General features: G+C 36.6%; 1 protein-coding gene across 1 annotated transcript in view; it reads right to left on the reverse strand.

Moving 5' to 3' along the window:
* Positions 1 to 10,439: 10,439 nt before the first annotated feature.
* Positions 10,440 to 22,503, reverse strand: part of LOC113228366 (protein son of sevenless-like) — a gene marked incomplete at its 5' end in the record, with an annotated part of 58,237 nt that continues 46,173 nt past the window's right edge. The window contains 5 exons of the mRNA XM_026461639.1: positions 10,440 to 10,644; positions 12,164 to 12,321; positions 17,025 to 17,107; positions 17,567 to 17,646; positions 19,984 to 20,055. Coding sequence (XP_026317424.1) covers positions 10,587 to 10,644; positions 12,164 to 12,321; positions 17,025 to 17,107; positions 17,567 to 17,646; positions 19,984 to 20,055 — 451 coding nt within the window. The remainder of the gene's footprint in view (positions 10,645 to 12,163; positions 12,322 to 17,024; positions 17,108 to 17,566; positions 17,647 to 19,983; positions 20,056 to 22,503) is intronic.

The raw sequence follows: 22,503 nt of genomic DNA on the forward strand, positions 1-22,503 counted from the left end.
TTTGTGAAATTACTCCACTAATTTGTTATAATTATTATGACAAACATCGAAACACTAAGAAAAATTCATTCCATCCGGCTGGATTCGAACCAGCGCCCCACAGGCTTTAGCCCCGTCATTTAAAATTCTTTTAATGCGATTAGTCACGTCTTTTTTGGTTGCAATCAAGGATTTGTCCGCACTTTATATCCTTTCGCATTTTTAATATGCTTAGAACATTTAATACATTCTATAGCAAATTATACAAAATTGTAGGCTCCTGTATATGGTCCTGTACGAACAAGTACCAACGCCTGCCTTTGTATTATGGCAATAAAGCACTAAAAACTTTTGCTTTTTTAATTTTATCAGGCACTTCTTCGTAAAATTTTCAATCGGTTATATTTTTTTAACTAATGTAGATAGTAAGCGTACACCTTTAATTCGTGAAGGTAGCTATTATTGGTAATACATGTTTCTGGTAAATCTGCTCCCTTCATACTGAACAAAGTGGCGACCAGCCAACTTGACGTCAGAATGGCTGGTCAATTATTTTTTTCTATAATAATTGCTACCCTTGGGTAGCAATTATTTAGAAAAGGTAGCAATTCTTGAATATAATCTCAACGCCAGATGCGACCAGCCATCCTGACGGTCACATTCCATCCTGTCTTTGTTTATATAAAAACCCTAGAGACAATAGGGTAGTGGGCTCAGTTTAAGTTCGATCCTCAATGAAATATCAAGATGTGATAAATAATAAGATTCGTAACTGTCGCGAACCACTTCTTTCATTCGTCTACGACCCATTGCAGTCGTGAACCTCCACCTTTTCCTTAAAGTCGGTGAAAAAATGTCACATGTGCCCTTTCAACTAACGCTTGCAGTACTTCTCACACTTGGCGGAACAGAAATATGAAGTAGGCAAGGTGGCAGTACTTCCCTGGATGTTCACAAGGAGCTCCACTGCTACGAATTTAAACAACAGGGGTATAGAAATAAAACAACATCATATAACTGTGTATATAATATGCACTACGTATGTACAGTCTATTCTACTTTTATATACAGTGGTCGTTCTTATTTACTAATATAACTTGTCAAGATACCAAGTGGCCTCATTTTGCCACTACCAGCGGACAAAAAATTGTTTTTATAAATTTAAACGCTGACTTTACTATTATAGAAATCTAAATTTTAAACAACAACCCAACATTGACAAGGTATTGCACTGTACGTTTTTTTTGCTGTATTCGATGTGCGCGTGAATGTTTTGTGCGTTTTTTGCAGTGCAAACGACGTGTGAACGGTTTTATTATAATGTAATATGAGCTACTGTTTATTCGGTTAGGGTGTTATACTACAAAAAACGTGCAGTGCAATGTCGTGTGAACGGGGAGCAAGGTGTCAGCGACACGATCGCTTGTTCTTGTACATTTAAAAAAAATTGCTGTAATTTTGTTTCCGTGTACTTTTTTTAATTTTAGAAATCGAATCACGAAAAAAATATGGAAAAGATTTAGACCATAGTAGAGCCACTGAGAGACTTCACATCATAAAGCTGAATAAAAAAATGTTTTCATTTATTATGCACTCTCCATATTTTATGTCCACAAAAATTTATAACAAATTTCTTGATCTATTAAAGAATGAAAGAAATGATAAAGTGTAAAAAAAAGACAAAGTAAAAAAAAGATCTTGTCACAAAAAAAAAATTAATATCAAGGTAAAACATCGTGGTATTCAATAAACTTAATATTAAAATTATTAAAGCCACAACTCTAGTCAGCCGCTGGTAGCTGTAAAGGTGCCTGGCTGAGTGAAGAAAAACTTACATAAATTTCGCGCAGATGGCGCTACGGCAAAAAACAAATATCTGCAACAAGCACAGATCTGCTGACTCGGTGCGGCGAGGACGCTGGTCCTCCAGCCGGAAAGAATTGAAAGTATTCGATCTTGGCTTTTTTTTAGAATATCAAGTGACGGGTAAGCTACACGCCTGTCCATGAGCTTTGCGACCTGAGGGGCATTACCACTGCTCCCGTCACCCTGAGATATAAGTTGACAAGTCCCACGTGCCTGGAATTTCACCAACACCCTCACCCTTCAAAACCGGAACACAGTAATGCTGACATTACTGCTTGGCGGCAGAAATAGATAACTGCCGTCCACTAACTAAATAAAACGCGTAAGTTATAAAATATTTTTTTGAGACCATAAAAGTCCACAGTCCAAAGTCCATAACCCAGTTTCAAAATATTGAAATTGTTTCCTGATATTTCAGCTATGCATCGTTAGGGTAGGTTCCGATATCTCGAACACGTTAAGTAATTGTAACTGTTTTTAAAAAAGGATTTGACCATTTGTCACTTCGCCGTAATTTAGTTCGTGGACGGCAGATAAGGTGGCAGCACTACCCCTGGACGAACTCTTTAACAAGCTCTATAGCAACTAAAAATTTAACAATTATAACTAGTGGAGTAATTACTCGAAAAATAATTGAAGATGATGGTGGTGAAATATTCTGACATTCAATAAAAAGTAATTAAAACATTTATTATTAAAAAAGATCTAACCCAAAGGAACAGTTGTAAATGGCCTACTCTTACTATGTTCCCGTGCCTTGGATGCCATTGTAAATATTGAATAATCGTAATAGAAAAAAAAAGATATCCTCAAGACTGGCGTACAGCGTCAAGAGTACAATCTTGATATTTGTTAAATTCAACACATTGGCATTGTCTCAATGGCCCGACTATAGTATCAAAATGCGCGGGTTAAGGTAGAACTTATGTTCTTCCAAATATCATAAGGTTGAAATTCAAACGACAAAAAAGCAGCTAAAATTACGCGCGATCGCTAAACATTAAAATATGTAGCCATACCAAGGCAAAAAAATACTATTTACAATCGAGAAAAATTGCGCGCGCGTTATTTCAGCCGCCTAGTTTGCCGGTAGCCGTAAAATGGAAGATTTAACATTTTGTACGTTTTTTTTACATTCCCTAATGTTATCGATACTTGAGCGACACTTGGAAGTGATATTTTTTATTTACATAATAAGTGCACTTCTCTGCGCGACAGTCGGTCATAACAGCAAAACATGTTCTTCAAAAAGGCCCCATGTCAAGCAGTAGACTATATATAAAAAGGAAAGATTAAGTCTTATTTTGACCATTTCCAAACCGACCGCAGCGAAAAGGAAGTTTACAATTCTTATTATTACTTACAAGTGTCGTTCAACAATGTATTATATTCTAAAATTACAAAAAACTATACAGGTATTCCTACCATTTTGCTAAAAACATTTCACATTAAAAACATAGAATTTATTCTAAAGGTTTCTTTTTATTTAGTCTAATAAATTAAAAAAATAAATAAAAATAAAAGACAAAAAATAAATTTTATTCAAATCGACATCGGACGCACAACCGCAGATCCGTAGTATCTGCCTACCGTACTGGCAGGCAGAAAAACGCTGCTCCATACAAAATGTTCATAGATACCAAGTGACAAGTCGAACAAGTCATGCGACTGGTGGTAAGCGACACGCTTGTCCATGACAGTTGCAGTGCCAATCAGAGCTTAAATCACAAAGATCTTAGGGGCACTGCCACTGCATCCGTCACCCTGAGACATAAGTTGACAAGCCCCATGTGTATGAAATTTCATCAAAATAATCATGAGTTCATAATCGACAGTAGGGTATTGTAAGAGTATTTTTTCTGCACAAACTACAAGAAACCTATAACCATAGTATAATCATCGTACAAGTAGTTCAACTACCGTCTTTTCTGCACGTATACGTCATTCGGAGCGTAGGGTTGTCACATTATCATTTTCTTTAATAAAAAATAGTTGGGTCGTAAACATTATTTAAAATAATAATAACTTTCTATTAAACAAAACCGACCTCAAAAATGATATAATAAAGAAGCTGTCAAAATAAGAATTAAAAAACATAATAACGCAATTAGTAATAGAACGCCGTAACATTCACAATTCAGACATTTTTGGCAAAATTAAATTAAAAGTAGGTCACTTTCACAATCTATAGATAAAGTTGTCGATAGTAAGTATGATTATGATTACAAAAAAATTTTTTTTTTTTAATAATAACGCACACACTCAACTTAACCCCGCACTAGGGAAACCCTGTGTCGCGAGTGTCATGGACACACACATAGACTACCACAAATTACACCCAAACTCACGAGAGAAATAATGTAGGCCATACAAATATTTCTCCCGGCCCGGGAATCGAATCTGGGACCTCTACGTGGCAGTCATGATAACCGTTCGGCCACGGAGACAGTTAAAGAATTGTATTCGTGATCATAACAAAAACTAGTGGAGTTATTGTACAAAAAAACCTCAATATTTTACGAAAAGTGGCAACCCTACTAACCCTACAAATGTCATTTTACTCCATCTGCAAAAAAGACAATATACGTGCCTATGGAGTTACATACACCACTTGTCTTATGATGATACCTGTCATAACGGTTCAACTAAACGAATTTACTTGTCTCTTTCAGAGCTTTCTCTTCTAAAACAAGTTCTGAAGGTTATTTGAAAATAAGCGATAAGATGATCGTCTTTAATATAAACAATGAGTAGTTTATATGTGTCATCAGCATATGGTAGCGAGCGTGGTGAAAGATGTGTTTCAAGCCTACGGGCGCGTTCGCATTACGTCGTAACGTTGTATTTATCGTTGGACGACTGTCGTGTCTAGTCTGTACCCATACCACGACTATCTGTCCAGTATATTTTATCGTTGAACGACTGCCGTATTCACGACGACAATTTATCGGTTTACGGCAGCCGCCTTGTCGTTCGCACGACAGAATTTATCGTCTGACGACTGTCGTTCTGGCCCTTCCCACTGTCACGACAGTCTGTCGTCGTAAGGTAATAAAGTCGTGAACGGCTGTTAATCGTATTGTGTGTGAATCATTTCATTTAAATATACAAGCCACGACGCTTCGAACTGCACGTCTATCTGTCGTCACGACATAATGGCAACGCGTCCTTACGACGTATGCCACACTACCCCAATGCACGTGCGGTACATGCACTAATTAAAGTTCGAAACACGCAGAGTGTTTTACCAAAACTTCAAGGAAGTAATATATATAGAGTAGATTAATACCTCCAACTGAAATTCTGGAATAATTATTATCATCGTATTCTGCTCCACATTTTTGATGTGTAACCAGCAGGGCTCAAATCATATCTTAATATCTATAAAACAAAATGCTACAGCGAGTGATATCGACCCGTGTGTTTATTCAGAGACGTAACCAAACGTGAAAATGTCAATCCTAAATAAAAGTCACAAACCAAATAATTTTCCCAAAGATTTTTCTTCTTTTTACTTTTCTCAATTTGTTTTTTTTAGTCAAAAATTTCTGTATTCGTATTATAGAGATCTTGTTTTAATTTTTTGCCTTTTATTTTTAATCATTCCGGGATTTCAGAGGGAGGTATTATTCACTCTGTATATATAACTTGAAGCTTAAACAAACCTGCCGTGTTTAGTCTATATATATTTCAAACATATTGTTAATATACTCAGCCTGCGGTATAATAAAATATTTAGTGGTTTGCTTATATAAATTCCAAAGAAAAAGAAAAAATAAAAATTAACCATCAAAATAAACTTTATATTTTTTTTATGTCGCAATAATTCATAGACAAAGAGCTGATATCATTTTTTTACAAGATGGCGTAAATAATTTATTAAATTAAAAAGCTCTTGACCTACAAATTACAAAAAAGTGATTCTTTTCAATTTTCAAATATGATTTTTTTAAACAAAATTTTATTGATAAAAAAAAATATAATACTTAAAACTATACATTATTTTACTTATATATTTTTTCATAATAACAAATACTTTTGACGTACAGGTATATACATAAATGCATTTTATTTATCTACTTTGTCTCTTTTTTAATTACATGTTTCCCTAGGACATTATTACATAATTTTGTTACATAATATATTTTCATATACCTATTCACTTTATTGGCACTGCACAGGTTTTTTTATAACTACATTGTCACGAGCCGAATAGAAATCAAATATTTTGTGCCTTCACTTAACTGCCGTATGTAGCGTTGCCAGGCGCCTGATGTCCGGTGTAATTAGACGGTGTGAAAAATTTTGTGTGAAAAAAGTGAGTGACAATGGTAACGCCACAACAAATCGCGATGAAGGTAGTCGTCGACAGCGCAAGAGGGTAGACAGATATGTCTGCTCTTAAAGCTGTCATCTGCCGCCGTCCAGTCAACCCGGTGACCATGGATTGTGCAACGGTTCCGAAATTTCGGGAAAATAAAAAGAAGTCATACCGTGGTAAGAACCCTGATATTAGTGATAATCATTTAGTGAATAACCACGAAAGTCTTAAAATCTATATAATTAGACGGTGTGCGGTTTGTCCGACATTTTATATTAGACCGAGTTTTGTTTCGTTTAATTTCGAAGGGCTGCCACACTCAACATAGCCCCGCACTAGGGAAACCCTGTGTCGCGGGTGCCATGGTCACACTCATAGACACTCACAAACTACACCCAAACTCACGAGAGAAATAAATGTAGGCCATGCAAATATTTCTCCCAGCCCGGGAATCGAACCTGGGACCTCTGTGTGGCAGTCTGACACAGTAACCGTTCGGCAACAGAGGCAATTATATATAAATATTAGACAACATGCGTTGCTCTGATGCCAAAGTAACCAAAGCACTTGCGTTATAGAATTGGGAAACAACACAACCCAGACTCGAGACTTAGTTTTTCTGCATTAAATCGAACCCGGGTCCTCACAGATGGTGACACCACGAAAACCAATGTGCGTTCGGCCACGGAGATCGGTCAATAATAAGTGACAAAATAATGTTTTGAGATATCATAAAAAATCATAACCCTGTTTTAGAATATTGAAATGGTTTCCTGATATTTCAGCTATGCATCGTTAGGGGTAGTTTCCTCGTTAGGAGAAGTCGAACACGTTAACTAATTTTAACTGTTTTTAAAACAGAATTTTGTGCTCTATCTTATGCTATTTAAAACGGATATTTGACCATTTGTCACTAAGCCCCGTTTTAGTTAGTGGACAGCAGAATAGTTGTCAATGAAGATGAGGTCTATTACAATAATAGATGATATATTAATTTTATTGTTACTTCGCGACACGCCTGTCCATAACAGTTGCAGTGCCACTCAGAGCGTTAAATCGCAAAGATGTGAGGGACATTGCCATTGCGCCCCTCACCCTGAGCCATAAGTTGACAAGTCCCATGTGCCTGTAAATTCACCATGTGTGGTGTCTCTCACCAGACAATGGCTTGTATTTTGTCAACACGCTAAGAAGAAAATTATTAAAGATGGCAAAAATGCCACATACGGCAGTTAGTGAAGAGGGGGCAAATTTTGTTTGATGACAAAAACATTATCTTACTTCTCCTCTAATAACACAGGAGAAAACTCGGTGAGAACATACATTATATGCATATATTGGTAAAGCAGATTTTTTATACAAAACAAAATACTATTTATATGATCTAGCTAAAATATTTACTACACAAATAATTGTATAAAAAACCTGGTAAACAAATATGCAGTGAGAAAATAGAGTTCGACTCTTGTACTATAATTCGCACCCTTGGTTGTAATAAAGCTACATCTGCAAAATTACAACTTTTCAGTAGAGGTACAAAGATTCTACGATTGATAATTTTGTTATGCTCAAATAGGAGAACCACAAACAACAATAATCATAACACACTCATAAGCTAGCTCATAAATTACACCCAAACCCACAAGATAAATGAATGTAAGCCATACACCGAGTATATAACTAAAAATAGAGACGAAATAAGGGCAATCCATCCCCTGGCAACTCATCAGGCAAATGGACCTTATATCACTTTTAAATATCAACTCGTTTGCGCTGAAATCCGAAATTAGGACACTGAAATAGTACAGCGCCAACAACTGACCTGTGTGTACGTCTCCGTATATTCCAAAAATATTCTGTATTTGTTGTAATGAAGATAATAATCTCTAACTATGTGGGACTGTTCAATTTGGAGGTGTGAGAAAAACAGCAAAACATTTAATTACAAAAGAATCGGTAATTAAATATTAAACGAGTAATTTTAAATTTTCGACCATTATAGCACAAGTTAAACTGGTCGATTTCAAGTGAAACAATTGACGACACCCGTCAATTGTTTCGAATGCGGGCTAGCCAATCGGAACGCAGTTGTCGCCGTAATGATTTGGCAGAATATTTTGCAAATAAGTTAAACGGCATTTAGTCTGTATTTCTGGTTACATACTCGATGAGGTCATACAGATAAGATTTATTGAAATATTTAGTAAATCGTAAAACCAAGCGTAGTTGTAAGGGAGACTATGATAAATTATTTACCTAATGTCAAACACTAACCCAAAGTTAAATATTTGGCCGCTATTGAAAACCATTATAGAACTCAATTTAAAATTAATGTATCGAACAAGTATAACTGCTGAACAGTTGTAATTGGAATGCACATTTACTGATATTTCTTTTTAAAGTAATTTTGTTTGAAAACAATGCTGTAATCTGCTCTCTGTAATTTGTAACATTACAATAAAAACAAAACAAGACTAGGCGAGCCCGATAAAATAAATATGTATGTCCAAAAGTAACCAACTATGATGGTAAAAGAACAAATACACAATTCTTGCCAATAATATTTTAATAAATTAGATTTTTTGCGAGGCAGAGAATTGTTAAGTAAATTCACTTTGAAGAAAAAATTTAAATATACATACTTCGTAACTATAGTTAAGTTCTACATTGGTATTGATAAATGTACTCGTATTAGGTTATATAGTTATGTGATTGCGAGTATAACCTCGCCAAAAAGCTGCTTTTGCAGTTTGGTGAGAAATTGTATTATGTTTTCTGCGTTGGAGACAAGCATGTTGACCGTTCGTCCATGGAGGCAGTTAAATTTCTAATGTGCGTAATTTGTTTGTATATTTTTACTTCATGTGATAAAAGAACTTTTGACGTGTGACTTTATTATACCAATGGTACGAAATTATGTATAAAAAAAACAATCATTTACACAGTTAATTAATAGGAATATGGAATGTTCTACAAATATTTATAATTTTTTTTACAAAATTTATCGTTTTATTTATACACAGGATGTAAGGAACTGATTTTTTTTAATATCCTACAATTGTGCATTTCAATGTATATGCGGTATAGTTATCAAAAAAAGTATTTTAATATATATATATATATATATTTTTAATAATATCAAGTGACGGGACGGGCAAGTCGTGCGCCTGATGGTTAGCTACACGCCTGTCCATAACAGTTACAGTGCCACTCAGAGCTTTAATTATCAAAAATCTGAGGGGCACTGCCACTGCGCCCGACACCCTGAGACATAAGTTCACAAGTCCCATGCGCCTGTAATTTCACCCGCACCCTTGCCCTCCAAAACTGGAGGACAATAATGCTGACATTACTGCTTGGCGGCAGAAATAGGTAAGGAAAGAAGTAAATGTGGAGCCTACTGTACCCAAAAGTGTAATCTCAAGTTTTTTAGTCATGAGGAATATCAGCGCAAAAGTGGTGTAACACACATTCAATTTCTTTCTTCTACAATCATTATTTTTTATACAAAAAAAAATATGCTGAAGCATAAGAATCGTCTGTGAAACTTATGACAGTATTGCCGTTCAAATTATTCTTTTACTACTCATATTATGTATTTTTAACGTGCTATGTGTAAAAAATTCGCTCGAAAAACATCTTTTTTGTGGATAACGCACCTTACACCCTATGTTCTATTTAACTAAATTCCATATTTTATTTATTTATAACAATTTGTTGATCTGTCGGAAGATATACAGGCTATTTTAATTATATTTCAATTATCACCTGCATATTGCTTTTTTTAAAATAAATTATTGAAGTACATTAGTTTCTTTCTTTGAATGTTATATAGTGACTTTTTACGATATAGATGTTTCTTGAGCATCATGGACTTTATTGCCTTTCTCTCCTGCACTAACTGTTATATCTGGCATGAGACAAAACTTTCAGGCCACTGTATTTTTGGTTTAACACTCTCTCTTTCTATGCAAGAGTTATATTCATATAAAAAGCATATTGTGGTCTTTTGAAAATTGATTAAGATACTTCTAAATCACTTAACAGATACTCGTACAGTTAGTATGGAGAGACACGGTTTGAAAAGTCCTGGGTGTGATTCCCGGTTGAAACAATTTAGAAAATTAACGTCGTTACAACTGTTCGCTACTAGTAAAAAAAAGTCTGTATAGTTGACAAAAAATTTTTACGCGCTCGTAACACATATTACCCTTCTTTTGCCGCCGCTGTAGTCCGTTCAAAGGTCACCATACAACAAAAAAAATCACTGCATATAATTAAATACAATCTATAGAGTATCACAAGTGTAATGTATCTCGATAGTTTCGTCATCGATGCGACGCGTGCGCACATTGCAGACCAAGGGCCCCGTAGGGGACACCACGGGGCCTGGGGGGGTACTCGCCCCCCGCTGCGACTGCTAGGGGCGCGGCGCGATGGCCGGGGGCGGCTTGGGAGGGAGGCGGGGGGCAGTGGTGCTACAATCAAATATTCACATCAATACATGATACAGGCAGTACTTTTTTCTCAAGTTGTAGACCGGAAATTGTTACACAGATTGCATTTCATGCCAAATACCAATTCAAATGTACTCGGAGGACAGTTTTGAATGATGTTGGTGCGCCTGCACACCACAGGCCTCTGATGGTGGCACTTCACATGGCTATTCGAATTTGCGTACTTGATATATTTGGCACACAATCACCATGTGCAGATATCATGTACGACAAAATATTTGCCTCGTATTCCCCACACTCTGGTCATATTCATTATTTTAACTCCTTATTTGACTCCATGTGTAGACGGTCATATTTGTTTGTGTGTTTGCATGTTTGTTCGTCAAATATTTTTCCAAGTACAACAAACACCCAATAGAGAATACAAGTAGCCATGTGAAATAATAATAAATAAATAAAATTAATTTGTCGTCTCACAAGAAATACCGGTTCATCGATAATGGTGCATCGAGACGGATTAAGAAAATTCACGCAAGAAGTTGCTTTTGATTCCAACCAAATTCACAGAGAGTTAAATCATGTATACCCTGTCCAACCATTTATTTAACTTTTGACATGTGCCTCCAAAGTTCCGTAATTATTGTCATAAACAAAAAAATGTAATACTTCCTAGACTCTTATATTTTTTAATTTTAGTGAAGCGACGCGCTCTTTAGCTCCGATATTTATCGAGCCAACAGATTATGTGGAGAAGATTACTCAAGTTGATAAATTTTGTTACCTTTCTAATAAATTATAATTAATGAAATTTAATAAATTCTTATATTGTTTAATATAATGAATCGTCGGATTCTTCTCCATATGAACGGGAATCATCACCTGTATCCTCATTAACATTATTTATTAATTCTTGAGTACACAAATTGTCAAACGCAACATCACGATCCCAATCAGACATTATCTTTTTTGAACCAGCTCACAGTCATCATTAAAACTTCTTCTTCATAAATAAAATCGACTCGGAAACGCACTAGGACATAACTAATTGATTAGAATTCGAGCTGTCAAAAGTAAAAAAAAAACGTTGGAAGGAGTATAGGGCGAAAATTGTCTATAGGAACAATGAATATTTTATTTAGTTACAAAATGTTGTAATTTAGTTGCCTATGTGTAGTTATAATATTAAACTTTGAAAATTATTTTAAAATGTATCATTGTTTTTTTTTTCTCGTTAACGTGATTGCGAGAAGACGTGCACGTGTAGTTAGTGTAACAGTGTGTGCATGTGTGTATTGTGAATGTGGTAAGCGTAACCGTGATTCACTCACTCATAGAATTTTCTCGGTTTCAATATACGTCAATGTAAGGAGCCATTTTGAAATGTTTACCTTTACCTCTCTGACTGAACAGTGTTCAATACTAAGTCTGGTGCATACTTTGTACAAACGAATGGATGTGTGCAAGGATCAATACGTCTAGCAAAAGAAGACCTAATAGCAGTTATTGTATTGTATTGTATATGCCAAAAGAATATACTCACGAGTTGTTCGAGGTGTTGGTGTGCCTCCCCCTCCTCTGCAGGATGGTGGAGTGCGCGGGGCGCAGCAGCTCGGGCGCCGGCGGAGGCCGCGGGGGCAGCGGAGGGGGCGCCAAGGGGGCCGCGGGGGGCGCCAGGGGGGACACCGACGTCGACGTTGGCTGCACGTAACATTTTACGCGTTAGAGCATTCGGCTATTGGCTTACCCAAACCTTTTCATTATCTTACCGAATTAGTATGGAGCTTGGTACTTTATGCCCCGAAAAATTTAACCAGCCTCAAATTTTTTGCTTGATATAATCTTGAAATAAAGAGTTTAACATAATAATAAAAAAAATTGTGACCTGCCTTTTTAAAATTGATTTAAAACAAGTGTGGTAGTCTCAATGAAACAAGGTACAACGCTCACGCACACCTATACACACACTACACACACTCGCACATGAATTCAATGAACTGTTCGAATTAATCATAGTTTTTTATTTTCTTTATTATTATTTTTTCTCATAATGTTCATCATTATGTTATTTTTATTTTTTGATAACTGCGTGTTAATAACCATATTCTTCACCGGTCCTCAGTCGTATCACCGTGTCAGCATAAGCTGAGCCTCAAGCTCAGCCTTTCGTCTCAAGCTTATTTTTATTTTTTTGTACTTCTGTTAACTATATTTTAAGAAAATACTGTAGGAGGCAATGAATTATGTTATTATTATTAGACATGTTTAAATAATTACCAGCAACACTGCTGCACTAAAAAAGTCCAAGCAGCAATACTTAAACGCTAAAATATTTGAAAACTTAATTACAATTGGCTAATTAAATTGCAACAATAATGACATTCACATTTGAACTGCCAATATACTTTTATGGCATTGGCCAATAGTCCATTATCCAAAAGATCACATAAAAGTCCATGAGATTCCGTTCCGTACATATTTAAACATCCCTAACAATTTTCTGGAAATTGCAGGTCAAAAATAAATTGTTTTTAATTCAGAATTTCTGTTTTTTGAGAGCTCTACGCAAAAAAACCAACTGATAACCTCATTGACTTACAATTATATGGACGTCGGGTCCTCGCTAAAAAGTGTCCGCACTTGTAAGGCGCTAAAATCGTATACAGAGCGCGACACTCCGCTTTAGTCTTCATTTGTTCTACTGACAGCGCGATACTGCGATGACATTACAATTTAAATTTCGAATAGGTTGACTTGGGACGTTTTTTTCGTGGTTTTTGTATTAGACCCGTCGTCCATTTATTTGTAAGTCAATGGATAACCTGGTTAAATTTTCCATTTATTTTAGTACCACTAACGGAACAACTCTTTTAGAGTAAATACAAAATAAACAAACTTCGCGGTGTTGCTTGTTTACCGGTTTTCATCTCTGAGGTCGCAGGTACGATCCCCGGCCGGATTAATATGATTATTGTAGAAAACCAACTTTTCTATATTGTCTCGAGTCTGGGTGTTTGTGTTATTGTCGTTGTTTCCGATTTCTCTAACACAAGTGGTCTAGTTACTCGCTTTGGGATCAGAGCAACGTATGTGGTGTTATCTAACATTTATTATTACATCTATATTATTATTAATACAATGATCGAACATATAGAAACATTTTTTCGACCCAGTTGGACTTGAAACCACGACCATGCTGCACCGTAGCATTGCTCTTACCAACTGAGCCACAGGTGAACTTGACCTGTGGATTAGATTGGGCTCATTTCTGAATGAGTCTTGGCGTCTTCCCTTTCACAGTGTCGAAGCGGCTACGAGCGGGTAGATCCACACGTCTAAACAGACGCTAAACGCTAAGATAAGCACTGTAAAAGGTACGGGCGGACCGAGGCAATAGATCTACCCGGCCGAAGCGCACCCGCGCCCGCCTCAAGTCAGGCACCACTGTGAACTCAACGAGCATCTACGTACGTACATTTAATTTAGACGTATTCGCGTCCGCTGCCACTCTGAATAAGGCCTTAGAGTCAGAGCAATGCTACGGTGCGGCATGGTCGTGGGTTCAAGTCCCACCGGGTCGGAGAAAAAAAAAACTATGATGATGACTTATTTCGCTAAAAATCTCAATGCCACATATATTATGTCTATAGTTCCACTTTTTTTTATTACTTCTATAGTTCCAATATTGTGCTTGGCGCATTGACTTACAATTATATGGACGTCGGGTCCGCGCTAAAAAGTGTCCGAACTTATAGGGCGTTAAAATCGTATACAGAGCGTCATTCACGCTTTAGTCTTCGTTTGTTCGACTGACAGCGAAGCAAGCAAAATTAGACAGTACTGCGATGACATTACAATTTAAATTCAACGTTTTAGTTTTTTCATATTCCTTTACATTTAAATGTCCCTACGTTTAAATAGGTTGACATGGGACATTTTTTTCCTGGTTTTTGTATTAGACCCGTCGTCCATTTATTTGTAAGTCAATGGCTTGGTGGCAGAACTATGAGCTACGAAGAATTAGTTTTACAACGCCACCGTTTACGAGTTAAGTAACTTTAAGTTTATTCAATATCGCGATGGTTTAATACAATGATATTTAATTATTTTGTGAAATTACTCCTCTACATCGAGTATATGACCTGAAATAGAGACGAAATAAGGGCCATACATTCCGGTAGCTCATCAGGCAAATGGGCCTTACATCACTTTTAAATATCAACTCTCGTTTGCGTTGAAATCGCAAATTAAAAAAGCTGGAATAGTACAGCGCCAACAACTGACCTGAGTGTACATCGCCGTATATTCCAAAAATATTCTGTATTTTTTATAATAAAGATATCTCATATCTCTAACAATGGCGAGCTGTTCCATTCGGTGGTGTGGTGAAAAACAGCAAAACATCTAATTACAAAACAAACGGAATCACATTTCATCGGTAATTAAATATTTTATAAGTAATTTTGCAATTTTCGTCCATTATAGCAAAGCTCAAGTTAACTTGGTCGTCTTGAAGTGAAGCAATTGACGACACCCGTCAACTGTTTCGAACTCGGGCTGGCCAATCGGAGCGCAGTTGTCACAGTAATGATATGGCAGAATAGTTTTCAAACAACTCAGATGACATTTCGTCTCTATTTCTGGTTATATACTCGATGCTCCACTAGTTTGATATTTATAATTAATTTAATACAAAGATCAAAAACTCGGAAAAATTCCTTCAATTCGACTGGATTCGAACCAGCGCCTTCAGCATACCGTGCCTGCCGCTCTTCTAACTAAGCTACGGACCAGGGGGTCGATTCAGAACCTTACGATAACTCAGTTAAAGACCGATTCGATATGATATCGTACGATTTGTTGTCATTTTTACTCACAACACCCGAATCGAACGTCAAACTGCCGTACTCGAAACCGAGCCGAAATGACGTCACACCCGTATGATTACTCGAACTTCTCCACCAGCAAAGGCTACAAGCGTTTAGAACACAGTTATCGAACGAAAGTTACCGAACGCCCCTATTGTTTATAAAGCAAGAATACAATATGGCAATTTCTTATTATTTGAAATAGTCTTGATTTTGTCAATTTTATTAATTTATTTTAATGCAAGTCTAATGCATTCCTTTATAGGCCTTTAAAGTCTTAAAAATGTATATAAAACAGGCGTGCCATTGTTAGAGATATTATCTTTATTACAATAAATACAGAATATTTTTGGAATATACGGAGACGTACACACAGGTCAGTTGTTGGCGCTGTACTATTCCAGCTTTCTAATTTGCGATTTCAACGCAAACGAGAGTTGATATTTAAAAGTGATATAAGGCCTTTTTTTTTTTTTTTTTTTAATGACATTTTGCAGGTGGCCGCTGATGGCCTTTACTGCGCCACCGGAGAAAAAGGGCGAGCTGAAGGCTCATAACCCCTAGATATAAGGCCCATTTACCTGATGAGTTACTAGGAATGTATGGACTTTATTTCGTCTCTATTTCAGGTCATATACTCGATGCAGAGGAGTAATTTCACAAAATAATTAAATATCATTGTATTAAAACATCGCGATATTAAATAAACTTAACGTTACTTAACTCTTAAACGGTGGCGTTGTAAAACTAATTCTTCGGATCAGGCGCGCGACTTGTTCGTCCCGTCACTTGATATTATATATATAAAAAAAACGCTGTTGGATAACGATATCGTATCCGAATCCGAATCGGAACGTTAAAATGTTCTGAATAGCTCGGAAGGCGCCTTTCGATTCGAGAACAATATCCAATCGAACGATTCGGTTAAAATATCGAAAAGTTTTGAATCGGGGCCCAGCAGACCTTTTACGAATTTGTTTATGTGCTTGTTGCAATTCACACCCCGCGCAAATTTGTACAGAAATCCCATGAAAATGCCAAAAATTATGTTGCCGGCATTTGAGCTTGATAGCAATAAAACTACTACGAATTTAACAAAACCAATTATGTAAATAGCTTTATCATTCCTTAAATAACACAAAATATAGTAGTTATTACATAAAATAATGCATTTACCTTGATAAAATAAAGATTTCACAACGCACTGTTACCACAATGTTACTTCTCGCGAAGTTTTACCACAGATTCGAACAGCTTTTTCTCCGTATTTTTTAAATGAACGAATGTTTTTTGGCTATGCAATGAACGAAACAGTTACTATACTTGTCTATTATCAAAAGTTGTTCAAACAAACGTAGACTCTATCTTTATTGAGAACCGGTTTATAATCGTCTGGGCGAGCGAACCCACCGGTGGCTTCGCGCGTCTGAGGACTTTTTCTTTCAAAATGGCGTGAACCCACCGGTGGTTTCCTGCCGGCTTAGAGGTTAATAATTATAACAAACTAACGGTACGCTTTAAACTTGAGTATCATACCTGGTTGTGCGGCGTGGGAGGGGCCACAGAGTCTTTCCGTCTCCGAGGCGGCAATGGCGGCGGAGTACCGCACGCGCTGCCTGCTGTTGTTTACAATTATTTATTTATTGCATATAGTTAATATAATTCATTGTCTATGGTACACAGAAGTATAATAAGTATTATTGTACTCCGTTGTATAGATTTTGGAACAACTTTAATAATTTATAATGAATATAAGTAAATTATTATTATTTCTTATAGTGAATCGTCGGATTCTTCTCCATACGAAGTGGAATCATCACTGCAATCTGCATCACTTGAAACTGTGGCATATCACGCGACTGGCGATGATATCCTACTTTGGAATTTTTGTTTGTTATCTTTCTTTTTCTTACTGATGTTTTGTGTAGCTGCAATTTCTAAATTTCCCAGTAATTTATGTTCTTTTCTAAATGTGGTTCAATAATGAAATGCTATGAGTAGTAGATAGTAATCTCTCTCTCTCTCTCTCTCTCTCTGCGTGGAGATATAGGTCAGTGGCTGTAAGTGTTCGTACTTACTCTGCGGAAGGTGCGGCGGATGCGGCGTGAGGGGCGGCGCGGGCGGCGACGTGGGGAAGTGGAAGGCCGACTGACTGGACCTGCACACATGCACCACATTACCACTCATAGTTCCCTCTCTTTAGCCGCCAAATATATGCTTATTTGAAGACGGCGAAAGCTACTCTAATACGCTAGTATCAAAGTCGAAAGAATAGTAGCAGCCATTAGGCGAAAAAAGTGTCGTCTCTGCTAAAGCGAGTGCATGACAGTGGCAATGGCATCCTGAGGATGTTTGCCCATCGTTTTGACTGTACAATTTCAAAGTTTTGAGTAAACATTACAACTGAGTCAAATTGAGTAATAATTGTGCATTTTCCTAACTTTAATAATTTTTATTTTTGTAATTTAATTTTCTACTATCAATACTTCAAAATTCATTGCAATCATACTAACATAGTTTTAAGGCTTTCCTTTGTAACTAACACCATTATCTTATGGGCTACGGCCAGAAATAAATGGTTTATTATTAAAAGACCTTAAGTCAATATTTTGGAATTAAGATATTTCAACGTTCCATTGATGGGCACGGGAATCCTATAGGCTTCGGGTTTAGGCTATAGGCTTCAGACGTTTTCCGAAGGTTGTGAATCTTCTTCGCCGTGCAGGTTTCATCACTTTGTTTTCCTTCACCGAAAAGCTAAAGGTAAATTTCAAATAAAATTTCGCACATAAATTCCAAGAAACTGAAAAGGTGCGAGAACGGATTCCAACCCACGGCCCCTACTTGAGAGGCGGTAGGTCACACCATCAGGCTACCACGGCCTAATGGTTTGACCTAGTGGTTCCTTACAAAGATTACTTTAGAATGCTAAAAATCACGCAATTGTAAAGGCAATTAAGTCCTAATGTCGTTTGTTTCAAAATCAATCTCAAGTTCAAATAAAATGTTAAAACAAACATTTTAAATGTCTAATTTAAAATTACTATTTGGCACTTAAATAAAAAATAAATAACAAGACATTTATTTCTCCACAAAACATAAGAAACACTTAAAAAATGAATAGAAAAAAACAATTTAGTGACGTGGGCAAAAAGGCAGGCTCAGCATTGCTGATTTTCAGTCGTTACCTGTAGCTAGCTAGCTGTTCACTTGCTGCACCAAGCTAATGTGCGGAGTGTACACCAAGTAATAACCTACCTTAAGTAATAACTAGTAATAAGCTACACGCCTGTTCATGACAGTTACAGTGCCACTCAGAGTTTTAAATTGCAAAGATCTGAGGGGCACTGCCACTGCGCCTATCACCCTGACACATAACTTGACAAGTCCCATGTGCCTGTGATTTCACCAGCACCCTTACCCATCAAAACCGGAACACAGTAATGCGTACTACCCTGGACGAACTCTTTCATAAGGAGCTCTACTGCTACTAAACCCGTCACTTGATGATATAAAAAAGTTAAAATTTAATGGCTGTCCGTGTAAAGCATCGAGTATATAACCAGAAACAGGGACGAAATAAGGGCCATACATACCTGGTAACTAATCAGTGATATATCACTTATAAATACAACTCTCGTTTGCACTGAAATATAGACAGCGCCAACAACTGACCTGTGTGTACGTCTCCGTATATTCCAAAAATATTCTGTATTTATTGTAATAAATATTATATCTCTAACAATGCCGTGCTGTTCCATTCGGTGGTGTGGGGAAAAACAGCAAAACATCTAATTATAAAACGAAATCAATCGGTAATTAAATATGTAATTTTGCAATTTTCGGCCATTATAGCAAAGCTCAAGTTAACTGGTCGATTTGAAGTGAAACAGTTGACGACACCCGTTAATTGTTCCGAACTCGGGCTGTCCAATCGGAGCGCAGTTGTCACAGTAATGGTATGGCAGAATAGTTTTCAAACGAATTAAAATACATTTCGTCTCTATTTCCGGTTTTATACTCGATGGTGTAAAGTAATATTTTTTCGTTTATTTAACATAAAAATCAAAATTGTGTACTGATAGGAGTTATAATTGGGGACCAGTTGTTACTCGGTTTCTGTACAGATAGGAGCCACTGATTAAGTTTCTTCTTCTACCTGTCACTAACAGAACTTTACATATAGAAGTCTCACTTTCTCAAACTCTTATCTTATTAAGAGTCATTATTTAGGAGACGGCAAAACTTTCTATATACTTTAAAATTCTTATCAAAGGTTGTTACTTTAGATGCATTACTTTAAAAATAGATAAAAGCCAGTGAGTAACTATGAAGTGAAATCAGCCTGCAAAATTTGTATATACAATCCATTTTTCGCATGAGATAAGAGTTTGAGAAAGTGAGGCGACGATATCGATTATCTGAAAAGTTGTTTTGAAGTAGTTGTAATAATATATGCAACCTCGATAAATAACGGCTACCAAAGCCATGTTACCTGTCAGCGGCTTGGACCAGCGGACTGGCAGGCGGATTCGGCGCCGGCGACCGCTTCGGCGTCGTTGGCATTCTGACACAAGCAAACACTTATTAATAATAACATTTTATTTTCATTCAAATTAAATCTATGTATGTGCCAAGTTTTATTAAAATCGATTAACGGAAATGGGTGAAAATCAATAAACTGGATTCATCAAAGTCAAAGTCAAAGATTATTTATTCCATAAGTAAAATAAATTTACACTTGAAAATGTCACATTTAAGCTACTGCTCGTTCACTACGCTGACCTCCCTGAGAAGAACGAGCCAGAAACTCTAGGGATTGCTCTTTTCAAATAAACTTAAATGCTATGGAATACACTTTGAATCAAATTTGGATTCTGGAGCCGTGTGACGACACGTTTCCATACATCTTTATCTAACACGTAGTCTTCAATTTTGTAATATGATTTTTCGCTCAAAATATTTTTAATGTACTTTTTAAACTTAGGAAATGATAAACTTAATATATGCTCCGGAATCTTATTGTAAAAACGTATACAGTTCCCCATAAAAGAGTTGTTTACCTTGGTTAAACGAAATCGTGGTACCATGAGTTTGGACTTAGCTCTAAGGTTAATATTATGGATATCTTCTATCTTATTGAAATTATGTATATTTTTACGGGCATATAAAATATTTGAGTAAATCCCCTCCCATCCCCTAACTGGTCACCCTTAGAGCGTTTACGCACTACGACCGATTGGTATCAGTTCCGAGTCCGAGAAATGACGGTCCGAAATATCACAGGCATAATTTTATCTCTACGTGTACAAGCGATAGTCGTATTTGCTCGGATTCTAATCGGACTTAGTGCACAAGCGACTTCCGTAGTGGGTCCGACTTTTCTAGATTTGTTTACTCTCGGATTCGGAACAAAGGCGATTCGGATGCGGTGCGTGAACGCGCTTGGAAGTGGACATCTTCAAATTTGAATGGAACCACCACCGAGGTAGCAATTATCATCGAAAAAAAGAATAATCGAATTCGGACACAAATGCCGGAGTAATTGCGTAACATGCACACAAAAAAATACAGTCGAATTGAGATCCTCCTTTTTTTTGAAGTCGGTTAAAAATGGAAGTAAGTTAATCATCCAGTTGATTTTCCCGAGGGTGCCTTGTAGAGGCGAAGAGCTTGTATTTTTTGTATCGCCTACATTTATTTCTCTCGTGAGTTTGTGGTTTCCCTAGTGCGTGTCGCGTTATTTTTATCAGAAAAACCATTTATCTTCGAATTTAGAATTCGCTACTTATACCTTTCTTTCTTCCGAAGGCAGTATTATTATTATTATACATATGACAAGTGAACTTGTACCTATAGTTCAAAATATAATGGTATGCATTAATATTAGACAAAACTTAACGGCTACCATCTCAGTCAACCGTGACCATTGGATCTATAGGGCACGAAACGGTGGTTTTGTTTAACAGAAAAAAAAACAAATATACATATTATATTATTTCGATCCGAAAATATATTTCTTTTACCTTCGTGTCAAGGAGTTAAGCCACCTCAACTGAGCGTATGAAGGGATCCTATTTTTAGAATACAATTATTTATTTCAGGCATAAACCCATATAGTTTATTAGTAACCTTTTCTCTTAGAATATTTATTTAATATATATGTATAAAAAAAGATTTGATTTGCCCAACCCAGTACTTCAGAATTGGACAATCATATCTGCCTGAAACTATTTTTACTTACCCAAAAAGATATTGTAGAATTTTAACTGTATCACGTTTAAAAATCAACTAACGACCTCAATTTCAACGCAAAACTGACCATATGGTAAGATAACAAGTTATATGCATACAGATAATTCTGTATCGTATGACAGTTATTTGAAATTTGATTCTTGTCGCAATGTATGTGAGAAAAGTCCAAACCCGCACAGACTTGAGCTTCTTCTAAAGCTTCGTGCCCAGAGGTGGGGGATTTATATATACTAATTAATTAGTAGCAGTAAAACTCCTGTTCGTCCAGGGAAGTAATGCCACCTTACCTATTTCTGCCGCCAAGCGGTAATGCGACCATTACTGCATTCCGGTTTTTAACCAACTTTAAAAAAGGAGGAGAGTCTCAATTCGACTATATTTTTATCGTTTTTTTTATATCAAATGACAGGACGATCAAGTCGTACGTCTGATGGTAAGTTCGACACGCCTGTCCATAACAGTCGCAGTGCCACTCAGAGCTTTAAATCGCAAAGATCTGAGAGGCACTGCCACTGCGCCCGTCACCCTGAGACCTGACAAGTCCCATGTGCCTGTCGTTTATTCCATAAGTAAAATAAATTTACACTTGAAAACGTCACATTTAAACTGCAGCTCGTTCAATACGCTGACTTCCCTGAGAAGAACAAACAAGGAACTCTAGGGATTTCTTTTCAAATAAACTTAAATGCTCGAACTCGAATACTCGAACCCGGGACTTCTATTCCTCTTCATTTAGCGCCGGTATTATAAACCGGTGGAC

This window comes from Hyposmocoma kahamanoa, unplaced genomic scaffold (genome assembly GCF_003589595.1).
Source record: "Hyposmocoma kahamanoa isolate Upper Pololo Valley unplaced genomic scaffold, ASM358959v1 228, whole genome shotgun sequence".
NCBI classification, from domain to species: Eukaryota; Metazoa; Arthropoda; class Insecta; order Lepidoptera; family Cosmopterigidae; genus Hyposmocoma; species Hyposmocoma kahamanoa.